At 36.1% G+C, this 22,177-nt stretch overlaps 1 protein-coding gene across 1 annotated transcript in view; it reads right to left on the bottom strand.

Moving 5' to 3' along the window:
- COL24A1 (collagen type XXIV alpha 1 chain) overlaps positions 1–22,177 on the bottom strand; it is a 3,617,818-nt gene that overhangs the window by 180,016 nt on the left and 3,415,625 nt on the right. The window contains exon 53 of the mRNA XM_044086026.1: positions 17,275–17,310. Coding sequence (XP_043941961.1) covers positions 17,275–17,310 — 36 coding nt within the window. The remainder of the gene's footprint in view (positions 1–17,274; positions 17,311–22,177) is intronic.

Here is a 22,177-nt window from a genome sequence, read left to right on the forward strand (position 1 = left end):
AGGAACAAGCAAGCCAAAACTGAGGGTAATGCTACTCAATCCTAGAAGTCTAAATCTCAAAATGCACTCACTCGACACACTCCTTAAAATGGAGAACATCGATATCTGTGCAGTGACTGAGACCTGGTTCAAGGCTCCAGAGAGCACCCCTGCACTACCAGGCTATAACTCATACCACACTTTTTAGCCATGTAATCTGGAATGGAACACCAAAGGCGGAGGTGTGTCCATATTCATTAAGGATATCCACACCTCCAGGCTAGTTGCTCAGCATAATGCATCCGAAGTTATCCAAGTGCAACTAACTCTGGGCAAAACTGCAATCCAAATTGTAGCTTGCTACAGATCCCCCACCATGCCCCAGGATTCCCACTCCTTTTTTCTTGATATACTGGAAAATATTAGGGTTCAGCCAAACACCCTAATAATGGGTGATTTCAACTACCCCACCATTAACTGGGAAAACTACTCATGTACCAACTCCTTCGCTCAACACTTTCTGGAATTCATAAGTTCCAATGCCCTGGATCAACTTATCCACACCCCCTCCAGGGGCAACAATATCCTAGACCTAGTCATTACCAACATGAGTGACAGGTGTTCCACACCTGAAGTCAACTCCTCATTGTTCCAATCTGACCATAAGCTAATCACTCTAGATATCCACATCCCGCCTCCACCCCCCGTTAAGGAAACCATGGTAAAAAATGTCTCCAAAGCCATCTTCATGCTTCTTAAGACAGAAGTGGTGAACTTCATGACACCCATGCAGATGGACAATACTGTTACGACTGCTGAATCCTACACAAATGCACTATATGAGCACTTACACGAATGCATGGATTGTGCTATCCCAAACAGAACCAAGATGCTATCCTCCAAAAAAAGGAAGATAATCTGGTGGTCCCCTGCCATAAACAAGATGTACAACAGAAGGAAGAAACTGTTGTAAAAGAGAGTAAAATCCCATGAGTGGAGGGGCTCCCTGGTGAGCCTCAGTAAGAAGCTGAGATTCCTTATAAGATCCTCCAAAGCTAGCTATGAAAAACAAAATCGCCACTGATTTTAAGGACAACCACAAAGCATTCTATAGCTATGTCAAGAATCTCAATAGCAACACCCAGATTTGCTCTGAGTTACAGCACAATGGCACAAAAATTCCAGAACCAACTGATATTGCCAACATCTTGGCAGATAGGTTCAGTGCTAACTTTACCCCCTTCTCGCCCACTAAAGGGCTCACATCTATACAGGAAGAATGCAGAGTCCCTGTAATCACAACTACGCAGGTAAAAGCTGCCCACTGAATGGCGCACAGCAACAGTTATTCCACTCCACAAAGGGGGAGCCACCACTGATCCCGGGAACTATCACCCTATTAACCTGACAAGCCTGGTCTGCAAGCTCATGGAACGTATAATTATGGAACTCATAAACAAAGACATTGGTAACCTCCAAACTCTGGACCCCACCCAGTTTGGGTTTGTGAAAGCAGATCATGTCTCCTGAACCTGATCAACTTCTTTGAGGCAGTCACCGAAGCCGTAGACGAGGGTAAGGTGGTTCACACAGCCTATCTTGACCTTGCCAAGGCTTTCAACACCATCCCCCATTCTGGAATTATAGCTAAACTCACTACACTAGGTATAAATCCCTATGTCACAAGATGGTTTGCCAACTGGCTCACTGACAGAACCCACACTGTAAAAGTTGCAGACTCCAAATCTGACTTCAAACCACTGACAAGTGGAGTACCACAGGGTTCAGTCCTGGGACCTCTCCTGCTTGGTATCTACTTCTCTGAAGTACAGGCTAACACAGAAGGCCTCTGGCTAATGAAGTTTGCAGATGACGGCAAACTAGGAGCCATAGTCGAGTCCCCAAATGATGAGGACATCCTACAGAAGGGCCTCACTGAGACAGATGTCTGGTGTCAGAGCCATGGCCTCAAGCTCAATGCCAAAAAGTCCATTGTCATTACCTTTGGTAAAAACTCTGTACCCATGAAATACCACATAGGCAGCTGTCTGCTTAACACCGAATGTGTGATAAGTGACCTTGGGACCCAGGTAGACAGTAGTCTCTCCTTTGATAATCACATCACCACAGTAGTCAGGAAGTCCTTCTATGTGGCACACCTCATCACAAAAGGGTTCTCATCCAGGAAAAAAGAGGTCATTGTTCCCCTCTACTCGACACTCCATTATAGAGTACAATACCCCTTTTGGAATGTACCTCACAAGACATCTGCAGCAGCACGAAAGGCCACAGAAGTACCTCACAAAGAGGATTACTGGCTTCAAACAGATGCCCTACACTGACCGTCTCAAAAAACTCCAGCTTTACTCTGTAGCATACCGCCTACTCCGAGGTGATCTCTGCCTAACATATAAAGCTATGCCAAACCCAAAACTGTTGAACATGCTACACCTAAAGAAATCCCAATCCCTCCGAGCTACATGCTCTAGGGATCTAAACCTTATCATCACAACAAACAAGACATGCTGGAGGGATAGATTCCTGTCCCAGAGACTTCCCATACTCTGGAACAAGCTACCCATCTATGTCAAGAAAAGTTCCTCATTAGCACTCTTCAAGGAAAATCTTGATGAGTGGATGGGAAATAGAAAATACACCCCGGGGATCACTTCTGTGGCTCTGCTCAACAGTGGCACAGAAAAATTACTTTCTTGGGTGGCGTAAGCCAGGGAACCTTGTTAGCTAGGTTTACTTAGGCCCTTGGGCCGATAGCCTAGTACCTACCTATCTACCTATAAGAGAGATCACTGCCAGGGTCCTCCTCCTGCTTTTTGATGCTTTTAACCCCACAAAATATTCTGACTAAATAATTATCAAATAATTTACTTAAAAATAGTAACTTATGAAACTTATTAAAGAACAGTTAAAGTATGTATAACTATTCAGGCAGCTGGAGGGAGGCAACATTACTATTTCAGTGACCACTGCTCAATGATCTAGTTTTATGTTAAGCATACACAACCGTACTAGCTTCTTTGGGGTGGGTTACTATAACAGTAAAGCATAACATTGGCTAAATATCCAAACAGTACTATCATACCCAAATGAAGATGGTAGTTACAGGATCCCTTGTAGCACACTTGTGACACAGACTGTCCTACCCTTTGACTGTGTACACAACATAAAGTAAATTTGTATACTGTAGAGCATACACACTTACACAAATAACTTAAACAAACATACAGCACTGCCCCAATAATTAAAGTCTAATAATTAATTGACCTATCACCTGCTTCCAACTTTATTCAGAGTTGAACCGTTAAGGAAAAGCATATTATAAACTGAAATAAGTCATCTGTAAACATTAACATCTGTCAGTACTAGTAATGCCAAATAATACAGCAGAAGGTAAGGTAGCATATGATAAGTTATGGCAAAAACAAAATGCTGCGCTAAGGGACTCTGAATGTTATTCTTTCTGATACTTCTGCAACATTTTTATGTTTAATGCACATTTTCCCACTGTTTCACCTATATAGAGTTTGCCACAGAGGCAAGAGAAAGAACACACGTTACATCAGCTGAATCACAAGTAGATTGAGAAGATAAAATTCATTTGGATACATTTTTCAGTTACTAACAGACTGCATAAGGATGAGTCTACACTGGTAGAGATACCACCACTACCAACAAATGGTGTGAATATTAGAAAGAGAGTGATATCTGCCTTCAATTTGTAATCATAAGTAAACTTTTGTAGCCACAGTCCCTTGATTTATGTCAGAGAAATACATATCAAAGGGAGGGGGGGGGGGTGCAAAACAGAACCCTGTGATACAACTAGTGCCATTTTATATTTAGAGCAAATAACCCCAAATTTAACAACATGGATTCTGTCAGACAGACAATTACCTATGCAGCGAACTATACTTAGGTTAATGTTCAGTTGGAGATTTTGTCAATAATCCCCAGCATGGTGGATAGTGGCAAAGGCATTGAGAAAGTCCAGATAAGCAGGGTTGACTGTATGTCCCTTATCCATGGCCTCAGTAACCATTTCAAAAAAACTCAGGCATGATCTACCTCTTATAAAGCTGAACTGGAGTGTATCCAGTGATATAAGATCATCTATATCATTTTTTATTAGTTCAGCTATAATATATTCCATAGCCTTGAAAATAATTTCAGTGAGAACAGCAGGCCTGTAATACCCACGGTCAGCATTTATGCAGGAAAACTACAACTGCCATTCCCCACACCTCAGAGACATAATCAGTGGAGATACTCAACTTGAACAGCTGATGAAGTTGTTTTGTTAGGTGAGATTTTACATCAGCAGACATACAGTGATACTGTCATGGCCCATGGAAGTAGCATTTTTAATTTTGGAAAGTGCCAAAAGGATTTAGTCCTAATTAATTGGACAGGACAGAAAAGGAGGTTGAGTGAAGAGAAGCTGGAAGAGAATTTGATTTGTTCACAAGAAAATTAGCAATGTTTTTGTGGTCAGAGAAGGATATACTTACTGAAGATAAGTTCAAATAAATAACTGTTGGCTACGTCTAAGGTTCCTAATACACATGAAGCAAGCCTTATTGTTACCTTTTGAATTAGTTGCAACCATAAGTTCAAAGCTGATCTTATATTTCTTAATGGTAAGTTTGAGAGACTTGCGTACCAGTCTTAAATCCTTTTTATAATGATGAAATATACATCTTTTAGAGATGGCAAGAATTTTTTTTCTTTTTATTATAGAGTTTACTGATGTGGCAGTTCTACCATATGTGTTTATGTCTAAACTTGCTTTTATGCCTATACTAGACTAGTATGGGTGCATCAATACATCTATCCAAAACAGAGCAGCAGCCTCAGTGACAAGGTTTGCTTGGGAGTTATACCATTTGTGAGTATTAATACAATCAGTACAAATAATAAATAACTGGTATTGAAGTAATCCCTGAACACAGAGAAGTTTTTAGGGGCAAAAAGCAGGTTTTCATACAGAGGATCAGAGCAAGACAGTCAGGTTTGAATATGGAGGGGGATGCAACTGGGAGAAATGTCTGAAAGGACAAGATTAAAAAGATTAATATCTCTGGTAGGTAGGGAGGCAATTTTGTCAATTGTCTTGACATGTATAAAGTCCAGAAATCTCTTGGCATATTTGCTGTTGGTAGTATATATTTGTCAGTCTAAAGGCAGACAGTTGAAGTTACCCATAAGAAAGGCATTTGGTTCAATTGTTACATTTTTAACTGGGAAAGTACTCTGAAGGGTCATATATAATGGGAATAAAGGCATTTGTTTCAATTGTTAACTTTACATGATCTGAGGGGGTCACAGAATGGGATCTATAATTGTCTATAATGTGATAATTAATTTCAATAGGACTTAACCAGTTTCAGGTCTATATCATGCAAAACCTGGTGAGAGACAATGGGGGTTATGAATAACTACAGATACACTCCCATAATTGCCAGTGGATCTTAATGCTTTGACTTCCCCTCTTCTACTTTTGGTGAGACATTCTGTGGGATGATCACGGCTGGCCTGGTTTTTACATACACATAGTGAAATGATGAGATCTATATCCAGAATGTTGTTCTGTCTAGTAATTTCTTGCACCAGCTAGAACATTTCTTCTTGATCCAGAACATCTGACAGGCCCTTTACCTGTTGAATCAGGATATAGGAAATGGCTAGTCTGCATCTCTGAGTCTGAGATTAACCATCACTACCACTTTCTTTCTTTTCCTAGTCCCACTCTTCTTGTGATATGTCTGGAGGGTGGTGGATGGTGTCCAGTCAAGAGTTTCCCTTTCATCTATCTTTCTGCTTCTTGTTTGACTGTTAAATAACTTTTACCCCATCTTGCCTTATTGTTGTTTTACTCTTTTCTTCACCATCACCTCATATGCTCCCACATCTGTTTTGCCAAATGTCATCTTCTCTCCTTTTACATCTTGTCACTGCTGAGGACAAAACAGAATAGGGCTGCCATGCCCCTTTCCTTAATTTCTCCCATTCTGGTTTCACTGATACCACCAATGTCTGCATGGTATGGATCATAGGTACTTAGAAAGCTATTGATCTGTGAGGATATCTCTTTTTTAAATAAAAATCAACTTTACTGAATCATCATTTATGGCATTGGCAATCATACATTCATATAAATGAAAACAAATCATATTGACATATTTTCAGCTGCAAGCATCACATATCACTTATAACCTTTTATACAGTCATTGTCAGTCAAACATTACATAGCTCATTCAATTCCTGCCTTCCTTAAACCTCATTCCTCCTCCAAATTATTCTGCATGTACTGTTCCCACAATTCGCATTTTATTCTATGTGATTTGCTCTTACTCTTTTCTAAATATCCCACATCCAATTTTATCTCTGTTACTATATTCATCACTTCTAGTACAGCTGGTTTAGACTTTGATTTCCATTTTTCTATTAATTACTTTTTTGGCAGCAAGCAGAATTAAACTCAGCAAAGCTTTACTATGTCCAGACAAGTCTGATTCTGTAGCACAGCTAAAAAAAATAAATAAATAATTTCCTTAGTTACACCAATTTGCTCACCCATTATTTCTGACAGAATAATATTCTTCAAAAAATTTCTAAAGTCTGCCAACTCATTACACTCCCAAAATATGTTTCCAGTTACCTCATTCTTCCACATCATACCTTCAACATTTACAATCTACCAGAGGAAAAATTATTTGGAGTCTGCTAGGGGTATAAAATACATATGCAAACACTTCCAAGCAAAGGTCCTACATTTTCTAGACATTATTGCATATTTGGGAGCCATACATATATCCTACCACTGTTTCTTTGTGAATTGCTTATCCAGTCTCTCTTCTCAATCCTTTCTAAACTCCACTGATTGATTCCTATAAATATCATGCAATATTTATAAGCACTGCTAAATATCCCTTTTTAATAGTTTAAGTTATTGAATATACTTAAAGCTCTACCAGTGATGGTCATTTACTTAGGATCCCCTATTCCTTTCTCTTCGCCTATACGCTGATATCAGTTCTTGATAGAGAAGGCAACCTCTAACTTGCAGTCCAAATTAATTATTGGCCTCTTCCCATTCTATTACATTTCCCCTCTCTAATTATTTACTCCCAATGCATTGGTTCCTTTGCCAGTTTTCTCCAGTAAATTCCAGCCCCCTCATGCCTATTCTATGTAGCCCTAAATGCAGTTATCCTTATCAGTAGAATATTTCTCCATTTTAGTGTTGGCTTAGTTCTTAGCATACTTTCTGCTACTTTATGAATTATTATTTTGTATGGTTATTGTTATTCTCCTTCAGGATCTGCATCCAAAATCCCAGTCTCTCCTTAATTCTTGAGCTTCCTGCCATTTCATCGTCATCACTTTCCACTTTGAATTATATGTTTCTGCTTGTGGTATGCATAGGAGACTTAACTGTGTAGCTCTGAAATACCCCTTCAAATCAGGAAATTCCAAACCACCTTGTTCTATAGGAAGGATCAATTTATACCAGTTGAGTCTTGCCTTTTTCCTCGCCCAGATAAAATCCTTCAACTCTTTATTAATTTCTATCCAGAAGTTGTTCTCTTGTTGATAAAAATATGCCTGACCTGTATATAAAACTAAAGGGACAAAGATCTGTGAGGATCTTGAGAATCTCAGCCTTACATTCCCATTATAGCTCTTATTTAGTCCTTATATTTTGCATACAAATAACTCAGAGAAGTGCTGAACAAGGACATGCTGGGACATACATATGTTTCCTCTATCCATGAGGGACACGGTGCTAAACTGGGGGTGAATTTGTGTTTAGTCATCCAGTTATACTAATTACAATTTAATACCATAAGGGAAGTACCTTTTTTATGTGGAGTGGAATGGAACATGGTTCCACAAAAGCGGTATTATCTGTGATACAAACGTATTCCTCTAAAATGTTCTAGTTTTCTGAAAAATGTATGATTTTGTATGATGGCAGGATGCCTGAAATCTGACACACACACACACACACACACACACACACACACACACACACACACACACACACACCACCTTCCAAACTTTTTTTGGCTTTTCATTACCTACTCATTTTTCCTTTACAACCTTTCTGAAAGTCTGTTATTCTGGCATTGAATTTTCTACTTTCTGGAGCACTTCGCTGCAATGAGTCTTAAATAATTTCAGCCCCTTCCTTGCATCTTTCCTTCTCTTCTCACATTATCTTAAGAATCCCAGCACTGCAGCAGGGTCCTGGGGAGGGAAAAAAAAGAAAAAGAATTCCCATGCTATCAAACAGAACCACTGCAACATGTGAACCATGTCACATTAACATGAAAGTAGCCTGATCTGAGAAAAGCTCTTCCTATTGCAATATGTACATAGGATCTACTTTCAAATCACAAAATACCAAAACAGCAAACTGCATTATGTCAAGAAGACAATATCGAAAATTCAATATCCTGAAACCTGAAAATGTCAAATTACAGAATGTGTTGTTAGCAGTTATTTAGTATGTAAGTAAATTGTCTGCTATCTCTTTAAGAAACAGTAGTGTATACTATAGGAAGTAAAGTGGCCGTTAAGTTAAGAGGTAGTATTTGGCTGAGGATTTACTATTCAAGGCTTAGAAAAAGAAATTGTACTTCTTTTCATTAAAAGCTGAGTTTACACTTTGAAGCAGACTGTTTATCTTGCAATATATTTCTTTACAAGGTGCTAACATGAAGGAATGTTTATTCATAGTGCACTCTGCAGCATGGAATGGTATATTTACCATTTTCTTCACTGTAGTGCGATCTCATAGTTGATATATATAATTAGTAGGTGGTGTGGGGGTGCAAGGGGAGCTTGCCCCCCTGCTTAAATGTAGAAATCTGAAAAGTGAAGTGTTTTGTTGGTTTGTTTTGGTTTGGTGGAGGGTTGGACAGCTGCTTTAATATTTTATTTTCAATATTTTAAGTGTTGATGCTTTCAGGTTTCAGGATATTGAATTTTTGATATTGTCATCTCAACATTATGCAATTCACTGTTTTAGTACTTTGTGATTTGAAAGTAGATCTGTACCTAGACCTGAAAAAGGATCCTTTGACAATGACAACAAATCAGATCTGATTTGCTTGGAGTGACTGTGACTGCAAATTCTTGGAAGAAACGTAATGTGTGGGGATGGAGACCATGATGGAACAGATAAAAATTAGTCATCTAGCCATAAGAAAAATATATTCCATTTTTGAAAGGAAAATACTATAGAGTACAAAAACTTAAGCTGAGAAAAATTCAGAGGGTAATGCCAAAAAGTGGAAGATTTCCAAGCCCCATCCTGGATATGAGAAGCTTTGTGTAGGTAGGATGAATAAAGATATGAAGGCAGTATCCTGCATGTGTAGGATGCAAAAAAAAAAAACACTCTTTTCTGTCTAAAAAACATAGTGACGAACAGACAGAACAACTGGAATTTTTTTACCTGCCACATACTTTTTTCACCTTCCAGGTTCTGGATGCGTCCTATAGCCCCTTTGCTTTGGAAAATAAAATAAATAAAAAATAAGTGAGAATAAAAACCCACTTGTGGATTGCTCATAACCATTCTACGGCACCCTTATGCAATGGAGTCATTGCTGAGATGATTGCCCTTTTAAAGAAGAGAAATGTGACATAGGACTGACAGGATAAAAAAATTATTGGTATGTCTTTACTTCAACAAGCTCCATTTTTGACATGATTAAATTGTCATTTTCTTTAAAAAAAAATATTCTGATAAGCTGGAATATCATGCTGGAAACTTCTTGGGACATTTTGGTGGAAAAATAATATACATTTCAAATATTTTCCTGTCACAACTTCAGGAAAAGGATTGCCAAAGGAAGATGGACCACCCTAAAATAGTTTAACAAGAAAATTCAGTGAAGAAAGAGTTACAGTCTATTTTGTGTTGTATACAAGACCTATCCTTAAAATTAAATAAACTGGACCCCAAAATCAACAAAATAAAAGAAGATTGTACAAAGCATATTGAATTAATCAAGGAAGGAGTGAAACAACAGAAATTCCAGATTTCTGTTATGGAGGATTCTATCACTGACATAGACCGCAGACTTACAGAAGGAGAACATAACAATGATTTTATTCTTCAACAAAAGAAGTTCTTGGAAAAAAATGAAGACTGGAGAATGAACAACATCTGGATTTATGAAGTCCCTAGCAACTAGAAGGAAATAACACGGTAAACTTCTTATCCACTTGGATCCCTAAAACATTAAACATTCCTGAAGTCCTGTCATTTGGCATACAGAGGGGTCATAAATCTTTGTAATGACACTAGGGTTGCCACCTTTAGTTGTGGCTAAAACTGGAGTAAAGCCACACCCATCACATCACAAGTAACCCCGCCCATCCACTCCTCTCCCACCCATATTCCGTCCATTTTGTGATGTCATGATTATTTCACCTGGTGGGGAACGCCCTCTTTTTCTGTTCCTGCCTGTTTTCCGCTGATTTACTATGCTTTTCTATAAAAAAGCATAGTAAATCAGCCGATTTACAAGCTCCGATAGTCTGTTTCCTTTTTTGAAACAGAATACCGGAGTTTGTACAGTGTTTTCCGGACTACCAGAGAATGATTTCCGGACAGTCTGGAAAAAAAATGGAGGGGTGGCAACCCTAAATGACACCAAGCAAAAAACATTCAAATCCAAGATTTATAATAGTCAAATTTATTTCTAGTCAAGACAAGAGTCGAGTTTTGAAACCAGCCTGGTCTGCTTAACCCACAAAACTTGGTGATTCTTTCATTAGATTTGACAATGACTATTCCTCTGTGGTGGTTTCAAGAAGAAAAGTTTGTATTCCTCTGTTAAAATCAATGAAGAAAGCTAGAATAAAAACTTACCTAATCACCCTGCAAAACTAAGATTATTCTTGCCAGAGAGGAAAAAAACATTTGATATCTTAAAAGATGTGGTTTCCTTCATCCAGAATAATACTTTACTTAATTCTACAGATGATATGGACCTGAGTGTGGCTACAATGAATGACTGGACAGTTAAACAGAACAGAACAAAAAAAAAAAAAGCTCAGAGACAAAACTACCTGTTAATTATTTATATTTTATTTGTCTTAAAATAGTCTGTTTCTGAACCATATTTTAAATGAAATCACCTAAAGGTAATACTTTTCTATTTTCCTTACATTCATTTTGGTTTACAAATACTCCCAGTTGCTGTAATACTGGGGCTTTTCCACTAGAGGGAGTAAAGTATATGTTAAAATGCTTATTTTAACTAAAGTATTATGAATCTAAAGGGAAATGCCAGACTCAAACAGTTTTAATTTTTTTATGTTTTACTCATTTTTCTTTCTGTTTCTGCCCTCTCACTCCTTCCTTTTCAAAAATAATTTAGTAACTGAGTAACTTTAATAGAATGAGTCAGGTTTGGGGGCTGGTTTGACTGTTGGTAAATGTATGTGTATAGAAGGAAATGTTAAAACTCTTTAATGTTTTAATTTTTAATATTTAATACAGTATTTACATATAGTGTTATTGACAGTAGGGAAAATAGTTAAAATGTGTGCACTGATGTGTTTTTAATCCCCCTTTCTTTCTAGTGATGTTATTAAGGTGATATAACTTTCCCCTGATTACTTGATGTAAAAAAAAAAAAAAATGTTTTTCAGTTTAAATGTAGCTTACAGAATGTGTCCATGAGCCTTTCATGTTTAAAAAACTTTCTTTTCTGTCTATTTTCCTGCCAAGTTACACCAGAAGAGTTCAGAGAATGTTTTCAGCTTGCCTCAAGCTTCTGTATCTCTCTGCTTCACTCTGAATCCTTCCTGAACAATTCCTGAGTCAGACAAGAAGTGCAACATGATCTCTAACCCCTCAGAAGCAGGAAGCTTACAGAACACAGAAAATGACTGCAAAAATGAACTTTTACATTCTCTAGCTTTTAAAACAATATTTCCTAGATATTAAAATGTTTTAGCAAATATGAATAAATTAATAAAATAAAGTCAAACCTGAGTAACAGCAACTTACTGGACATTTTTTAAAAGAAAACATACATAATAAACTATCAAAAGAAAAGAAAAGCAAGACTGACAAGTCTTAAGACCAACTTACAAATCTTAAAACTAATAAAGCACCAGGTATGGATGGGATAGTTCCTGAGCTATATAAACTTTTACCTGAAAATATTTAAAAAGTTTTATTAAATACTTTTGAAGAAGTTAAGAGTACATCTAGTATTCCCCCATCATGGAGATATTCTCTTATTACACCCATTTTAAAATCAGATAAGGACCCTGCTCTATATTCTTCTTATCGACCTACATCAATTTTAAATGTAGACTACAAGATTTTCATGTCTATATTAGCAAAACGATTAAATCAAATGCTCATTGTTCTAGTAAATGAAGATCCTATGGGGTTTACAGTTAAAAGGAAAGTTCAGGATAATATAACAAGACTCTTTTCTTTGATATAGCCAACAAAAATAAAAGAGTTATTCATAATAAGCTTAGATACTGATAAAGCTTCCGACTCTGTGAATTGGTCATACTTGTTCGGAGTACTAAATGAATATAACTTTTCCACTGATTTCATAAAGTTAATTAAAAACTTAATGATAACTCAATTTCTTTTGTCAAAATAGGCTCCTTTATATCTAGCCCCTTTGATATCTTAAAAGGTACCAAACAGGTATGCCCTTTATCTCCTTTGCTTTTTGCACTTACTACAGAACTGCTTGCAAACTACATAAGATCTAACATAAACATTAAAGGTTTTAAAACAAATGAAAAAATGTCTTTTCAAATTCAACTTTATGCTGATGACATTCTGCCCACTAGTTGTAATACTGAACTCTCGTTGGATCATATAGTTAGCTCTATGGACTATTTTGAAAATACTTCAGGTCTGAAATTTAATCACAATAAAACAAAAACTTGCTTATAAATAAAGGTATAAACAATAAATTAAACTCTTACAAAAATTTGTCTGGGACAATTTACAATTAAAATACTTACGAGTTACTACTGAGACTAATGATAAAAAATTGATTTTAGTTAACTACCAACACCTAATTGATACAATATCCAAATTAAGAGACAATTGGAATAAATTATTTTTCACATCTGAGGGCAGACTTAAGTTTATCAAAATGAAAATCTTACCCAAAATCTTATTCTTTTGTCAACCATTAATTCCCCCTTCTAAAAAGTAAAAAAAAAAAACAAAAAACAAACAAAAAAAAAAACTCTACTTTATAAAAGTTCTTATGGTACCCCAAAAAAGCAAAAATCTCCTTAGACGGAGCACACCAAAAGTTGGGAGGAAGGAGGCATTGATTTCTCCAATATTTACTTATATTTAAATCTGTAATTATTAAAGTAATACTACAGTGGCTTCACTCCTCTTATGCTTCCTTCTGGAAACCAATACATGAAAATATAGTAATAGACAATAACAAATCTATAATAGAAACTTATACAAATTTAGAAATCAATACCTTTTGGGGGTTAAAAGACTATATATTAAATGAAAATCATAAGTTTATGCTGTACCCTTTCATATATCAAATTCTATTAATATTCAAGAAACTTATGAATTCGAATTATCTAATCAAAGATCTACTAATAACATTACTTCTTATAACTTTCACAAGTGGATGCTTAATATCTTTTAATACAAAGAAAATGCTGGACTTAAAGAATGGTACTTTAATTTACCGGCATCAGTTTCTGACTAGGAATAAAATATACTTAACTGATTATCTGATTGCTAGATACAGTCTGTAAATATTAGTTGGTTAGACATAAAAACATGTAAGGAATATATTCAAGACAAAGTCAAAAAAGCATTAGACATAGAAACTAAAACTATTCCAAAAATCATAGACTTCTTTTCCAATATAAACAATAATCCATATAAAGGTAAGTCATACTTGTCAATCATATATAAGATTATTATAATTGAATTAGTTCTCCTGAATTGTCATACTGGAATTATTCGAAAAAATAAAGAAGAATTTTCTGAGAAAAGTAAGAAAATATCCTTAAAATCTACAGGAAAATCAATGTCCTCTCCATATTGCAAGAGTTATACATGGAAATTTCTACACAGAGTTTTTCTAACACCCCACAAAATTGCTGTTATATATAAATCAGAAAAAAATTAACTTCTGGAGATATAATGCAGCCCTTGATTTAGATTGGGTTCATATGATCACAAAATGCAACATTGTATCATTTTTCTGGACTAATTTTAGAATCTTTTTCCAAGCATTGTGGTCAGACAATTGTACTATAACAGATCCCTTGATTTTGTTCAATGCCCAAATCCCAGACGTTATTCCAATATTGCAAATGCCTCTTCTTTGCTCTGTCCTGGCTATTGCTAGGAAAGTTATAACTAATAACTGGAAATGCAAAATGACTCTCTTTTACTAGTGCCTTTATCTGTCTAGCCAAATCTGTTTTTAAAAATGAATTATCACCCATAAAAATATCAACTAGAAATGTAACTCAACAATACACAGCCTGGCAGAAATTTAAAGATCTGTTAGAAAACTGCTAATGGTTTTGTATATATAATTTTTGTTAAGGACAATTTGTTGAATTATTGTTGGAATATGTAAAATCAAATAAAAACTTAAAAAAAAAAAGAAAGAAAAATGTTTTCCAGTCATTTCCTCCACAAGGTGGTACAAGAGGTCTGGCAGATATTATCCCAGTTATTGTTGTTGAAATAAAGAAGCAGATATATGAAAGCATGTATGTATGCATGTATATAATTATTTAACTATTGATTTGAGGGGGAGATACTGACTTCTTTGACTAAGGCCAGGTGGATAGGTATGGGTGTGGGCATGTGTGTGTATATGAAGATCTGATAAAAGCCATACACATGGCAGTAGTATTGCTGACATCTTCAATGCAACATTTAACAATTCAGTTATAGTCTACTCATCAACTATTATGATCACTATATGAATGGTTTATTCAAAGTAATGAGCGCTTTTGTCTATCAGACTTCATCAGATACAACAGGAAGAAACATTATGTCTGATGAAGTCTGACAGACAAATGTGCTCATTACTTTGAATAAACCGGGCATCTTAAAGCTCAAAGAAGGATTTCTTTGTGTTTTTACTACTTGATTTTTAAAAATGTACATTCTACTCTGGTTAGCTGGCTGCCTGCAAAACACCTACAGGAATACAGCAGTGGATTACTTTGAATAAAGAGACTTTTTCTTTTGTTCTCACTTGTTGGTCCGGGGAGAACCAGCCAATCCATCAGGTTTGGACAGCCTATAAGAGGACCTACTCCACACTAGGTAGCCTACATTTGTATATAGTATAATATATGGTATGTTACAAGTGTTTCTAACTCATGTAGGAATACGTAGTTTTTGGTAGTGCTAATATCACTGCTAAGTTCTATTACATTAAGAGGAATCTGACTGTGTTACATGTTAAAGAGTATTTAAAAGTTACATTACATCAGGGTGACAAGGTACAAAAAAGAAAGCAATAAAAATAAAGCAGAATATACAAATGCATCCTGCAAAGTAGTGTGGATAGACTTTTTCCGCAATGCTTTTCCTTAATGTTCTTCACTAACATACATGTTTTGAAACAAAATACTTTCTTGCAGTTTAGTGAGTAGGATGAAGACTACATGCTACCAACAACCTTTATTATATAGTTCTAGTTTAAATCCCTTCTGCACTTATTTAGCTGCTGCGTGACTGTGAGTAAGGCACTTAACTAGGCAGGGCTCTCAAGTTGCCGCAGAACAGAAGCACTTGCACCTGGTGGCTTTATCTAGTTATTAAATAAATAAAAAATAAACAGTGACCACAAAAAGAAAAAAAATATTAAAATAAACAACAAACCATGAATGAAACACAACTAGTAGTGCATTGGCCTAATACAGCCTTCCAAGAGTAACAAATATATCACAGTGATTCACTTAAATACAACAGTAATTATATAATTAATACACAATTATTTAATCACATATTTCCAATTACACTCTTTGTTTAGGCAATAAGGCTCTAAGGTATTGTACTTTAAAATAAACGTTTTCTTCTGCAATAATTTATCTTTAATATCAATACATTCCCCAGTAATAAAATTAATTTTATTCAAAACAGATCCCCTTAAACAAGCTGGATTAAAATGTGCATCCAAAGGACTCTCCATTTTTTTATTTTTAATGTCTCTAATATGTTCCTGCAAATGTAATTTAAAAGGTCTACCAGTCTCTACAATATACAAAAGTTTACAAGTACATCTCAGCACATATACAATGCCTTCAGTACTACAAGTATGAATTCCGTTTGGATAGAATTTTATCCCATTAATAACAGAGAAGTGATTTACTATATATTTACAAATGGAGCATTTACTACAGGCAACTGTACCCCTCTTATTAGATATACTACTATACAATGTTAACTTTGGTGGAATAAAGGTTTTATATAGTTTATACAGTATAACCTGATAAGAATAGTTGCAGACATGTAACCCCCAGTTCTGTTGAGAGTATAACATTTATATCTATTTTCAAATTTGTCCACTGGGCACAATTTCCTCTCTTCAGGGTCAACCAAGGAGCACTGTCTGTTTAAATGACTTGCTCAGTCACACTGTCTGCACATGGAAAATGAAGGAATCCAACTCAAATCTACAAAATGAAATAGTTTAGCAGCTTATAGTTTTAACCTCCAAGAGCTAAACTACCAGTGCACTAATTTATTTAATGGGGATGGGCCAAGAAAACTGTATGCAGCTAAAATTTAGCCTTCCTTGCACAGTGCCATGGGTGGCACACACTGTTAACAGAAAAGGGTTTAGGAAAATGATAGAGAACACAGTGATTTTTTTTTAACAGTAAGAAGCTCTCCAGTACATTTCTAAGCTGAGGTGTCTTCTCTGTGCAGTTTGCATGTCCTCTCTGAGTTTGTGTGGGTTTTGTCATAGATCTCGGATTTCTCCCACATTCCAATGATATGCAAAAGGCAAACTGGTGACTTCTAAATTATCTTTAGGTGTGCATGGGCTTGTGTGTGAAATGGAAGAAAAGTCTGCTAATATACTTTAACACCCCCCCCCTTCATCTAGCAAACTCAAGATGGTGGTGGCTGTTCAAGGGGGTTGCTATAGGACTTGGCTGCAACTTGTAAGCTTGGATAGATGAAAAACCTCAGCAGAATGCCCATTTAAAATTTAAGGAATTTCCTAAATTAGGTAATAAAAAATAATCATTCCTTACCATTTCTCCTCTGTTGCCTTTTTCTCCTCTGGGCCCCTGCAGAGTAAAAATCAGTACATGTAATAAAGGTGATAAGAACACTTGATAATACTCACAGTTTTAGTCAATTTTCTGAAAACAAAAAACTAAAACTAAGAGTAACAGTGGCAAAGTATGCAACACTGACTATTATAAGATATTATACAATTAACTTAAATTGTGTAATAAACACAGTGCTGGTACAGTATGTATTTTTCTTGCATACAGCAAAATACAAGATGATGGTATCATGCTATGCTACAGGTTCAAATTATATAGTGTGGATATGCATAACAAAGGACATTAAAACTGATCAGAAAAAATGGTCTACCCTGACTGACTACAAGATGGAATACCTTGATATTATATTACCAAATGCTTGTAAGGGTGAAGCCCTGTGCACCCAGTATGGGAGTTGTACCCTTTCTCCTACATTTACATAATAAACCCTGAGAACACTATATCCTCGAGTAAGTTTTAAAACACCATCTGGACTTTTGCAACTAATGGGTAGAGTACATTGTTTAGATCCCTTCCTGGGATTGCTTCTTTATTAGAATGAAGATATCTTGTCATGTCTGAAGGCTTGATAAATAATACACACACAACACATGTGGTCTAAACTTCATGAAGTTTACATTCCAACAAATTTCTCTAGAAGCAGATCTATATATACTAGATGGCCTGCTAATAACTATGCCTGGCTTATTAGCCTTACAGCTATATACCTGCATATAACATCCTCTCTTTTTATACGTTATAAAATATATTTACATATTAGGAGGTAAAGTACAATTATGTAAGTTGCACTTACCCATAACAGCAGAAGAATGAATTCTTCACTAATGCAGTAGAGTATGGGTTGTAGCCTGTCAAGGATACAGCACCAAGCCAGCTTTGCAGAGCTCTAACCTTCTCCCACATATTCACTTGGGCTGCCTATAGGCTAAACCCTTTTCAAGAGAACTATAAAAGCAGCCAGAGTGATTTAAAATTACAAACTAACAATTTACTATCTGAGACTTAACACCAGTTCTGTCCCTTCCACAGCACCACCTCTGCTCTTATGTCTTTCACCAATATTGTAAATCTTCACAGGAATAATGATAAATTTGTATCCACCATTTTTCTCAATCTCTCAAAAGCATTTGATATGGTCTCCCATTGCAAACTATTAAATTTACTTGCAGATTTAAATTTAAGTCATAGCACAATCGCATGGTTCCATAACTACCTATCCAGCTGTCAACAAGCTGTGCAATGGCAGCAAAACCTCGCTCCATTTCTCCCTGTTACCATAGGTGTCCCTCAAGGCTCCATCCTGGGACCCCTTCTTTTCTCACTATTTACCAACAAACTCCACACTTACACAATTCATGTCTCTGTCATTCAGTACACTGATGATTCGACTTTGATATGTTCAGCATCATCCCTACAACAACTTCAATGTATTTACTCAGGATTCCTTTTATAAAGTTGAGAAATGGCTAAACAACTCCCAACTCATCCTAAACCCAAATAAAACAAAACTCATGATTTTCCAACCCACCAGGCAAACAAGATCCCTTCCCCCATTTAATATTCAATCCTTAAACAACACACGCGTCTCCCCTTTAACCCAGACAAAACTACTTGGGGTAGTTATTGATGCTAATCTAAAATGTGATATTCGTATTGCACAAATCATCAAGAAAGTACACAAAAAAATTGGACAGCCTACATAGAAATAAACAATATCTTACAAATACCACAAAAGCTACCATTGCTCAAACACATCTTATTTCAACTCTGCAGTATGTCTTACCTATTCTCATTAACCTGAAGAAAACTGACCTTGCTAAATTGGAATCATGTTATAACAAAATTGCTAGGTTCGTCACAGACTCTCCTTTTAGGTCACACCACTGTACAGCACTCAAACAGCTGAAGTGGCTCGAACTACCCCAACTTCTACTCTCTAAACAACTCACTTTAAACCACAAGATTTTGAACCAACCAAATGAAATCCCCTCCATTAAGAATGTCCTTCTCCCCAAAACAAGTAACCGCATCCTTTGATCAAGCAACAAACTCTTAGTAAAATCTGTCAAAGCCAACAACACTGCAGGCGATTCTCTCTTCTCAAACTACATAGGTAAAGTTTGGAATAACCTCCCTGCAGATACAACAAATATTCCTAACCTACTAACCTTCCACACTTTAAAAAAAACACTTAAAGAGTATCTATCCAATACCTGGCTATGTTCTTGTGCTAACCCAGGATAAACAATACTTCTCAATCAGCATCTACCAAATACCAAATCCCATCTCATTGCTACAACACCATATTGGAAATTCTCCTCCTAATGCTCTTCTGTCATTTTTTAATAACAAACCTCTCTCATTTAAAAGTATTAACACTTTTATTGGTAATCACATAGTTTATTTATTTTATGTATTTATTTATTTTACATTTGTTTACCGGGATAGTCCGACTGGATACATGTCCATTTTCAGCGGAGACCCAGGGAGAAAAGCTCCAAAAAAACATTCGACAAACTGTTACATTTTTACAGTTTAAAACACAAAATAAAACACAAATAAAAGGATTTTTACAGAGATGTAAACAAACACAAAAACAGATACACAAACAAATTATTACATTATTACTCAGATGGAAAACTCTAGATAGTGTTTTTAAGAATGATAGGGCATTGAATGCCTAGTAAGTTAACCTGGTAGTAGATCCAAGGAGATCATAGGATTTATAAGTTAAAAAACAATAAAGTGTAGACAGAAGTCCTCCATCTGCACATGAGTGATGGTTAGAGTTAGTCTGGATTTGGACAAGAACATAGCCATCGTTTTTTAAAGTACTGAATCAGACTTTTCTTGAATTAAGGTAGAGAGAGTTCAGATGTAAGATTAGCAGGAAGAAAATTACAAGTTTTGTCAACAGAGTTAGCAAATAGAGATTTACAGGCTGTGTTGTTGGATTTGAGAGTTTGAACTAGCAGTCTTTCAGATGAATGAAGTGCGCTAAGGTTACTGTAGGGGGTGATGAGGTTTTTAAGTACAGGTGTTTATCCGGTTAGTACAGGATCTTGTGTGCAACTATTAGTTGGTTAACCTGAAGTAGGTTAGGCAGTTCAAGTCATCCTCATAGATTTAGGTTATGACAGTGATGAGTTCTGTAGGCTGCATTGGTAGCAAATCTAGCAATGTGAGTGCAGCTGCTAGAAAATTTATTAAGGTCAGTTTTTCTGAGGCCTGTAAATAGAGGGGAAGCATAGAGAAGGGTGGAGAGTAGATGTGTATGAGCAATTATAGTTCTGGCTAATGGCATTAGGAAGGGCTCGATCCTATATAGTGAGCCAAGTTTTTTATTAACTGTTTTAATAGTTTTATGGTGGTGCTGCGGTAGCGTTGTCGCCTCACAGTAAGACGTTGTCCTGTTCGATTCTCAGCTAAAGCGTCTTCTGTGTGGAGACGTGTGAATGGGTGTACCTTCGTTGAAGGTTTTGCGTCAGGGCTGGCAACTCGGCACATAAAAAAAAAATCTACCACCAATCGTTAGCAGACTGGAGTTCTGCTGTGGCAACCCCTAACCGGGAAAAGCCGAAAGACACAACAACAACATTGATATGCAGATCAAACTCAATGTTATTATCTATTATAACTCCTAACAGTTTGGTTGAGGAATCTGGGGAAATAATGGTGCCGTTGTTGGATTTTAATGTAAAGGTTATAGGGGCAGACCTGTGAGTGGAGGAAAAAAGCAGCAGTTTGGTTTTGTTAGAGATTGTATAAATTAAAATGCTTTCCCCAAAATTATACTGTCTGTACAGTTAAGGAAATGTGCAAGACCAAACAGCAGTTTTCAAAATAATATGTCCTGCTTGCAAGAACATTTATTTCTTGTACATGTTCAGCTTAGATATTAATACCGTATAGCTGTGGGCTTTACTGTAAAGGCATCCTGTTATAAAAAAAGGAAGGTGACTTTCTTGGCTTTCAGATGCAGAAATAAAATGCAGACAGTTCAAGTGATGCAAAGATGATGTGGAGGAACTTTTGTGAAGTCTTCAGATACAGGAAGTATCAAAAAAGGATGATTGTAATTTCAACAGAAACTGTCCAGACTAAAAATAACCATGGACTTTTTCATGACACAGACAGAAACCAGAAGAACAAGTCACAAGGACATTAAAAATAACATTGGTTGAAAAGAGTATATAAACTGGACTGTATGTTTTCACTTGGTAGTGAAGTTTTTAGACTGAGTGTTTATCAGTCTTTTCAAGTGTCTAGCCATGTTATAGTAAAATTGAAATAAGTCTGAAAGAATTAACAGATTGGAAACAATTTGTTCTAATACAAATAAAGAATAACAGGTACAGTAGTATGGTGTTTGTCTAGTCAACTTATAGACATTTCTTCAGTGGCGAGCCTAAGCCAGTGCCTGTGACATTATATCTGTTACCAGCAGTTAATATTACAGAGGGGCCCTACTATTTACAATGTCAGTTTAACAGTTTGACAGTTCCAGTGCTTTAACAGATCAACAGTTCCAGTACTTCGTTGGTGAATACAGAGTGATGCCGTAGAAGCTGTCCTGCAACGTTCCACCATCAATTCATCTGTTGAAGGACACCATGTCTTCCAAGTGACTTCAGTCTGATCACCTATTTGTCATCTATGCAAAATACGGTAAATTCTTCACAGTTATAACATGGATGCAAGTACAGACAGTTAACTTTACAGTGCCCACATATTGCATATATAAACTTACATAGTTTAAACCTTCTGCGTCAGACATAAAATGTAAATCTGAAATGTTTCATGTTCAGACGTTAGATAACAGTTGTGTTTGTAAATGTGAACCTATGAACCTACATATAAATGC

This window comes from Protopterus annectens, chromosome 10.part0 (genome assembly GCF_019279795.1).
Source record: "Protopterus annectens isolate FY-2018-M chromosome 10.part0, PAN1.0, whole genome shotgun sequence".
NCBI lineage: Eukaryota > Metazoa > Chordata > Ceratodontiformes > Protopteridae > Protopterus > Protopterus annectens.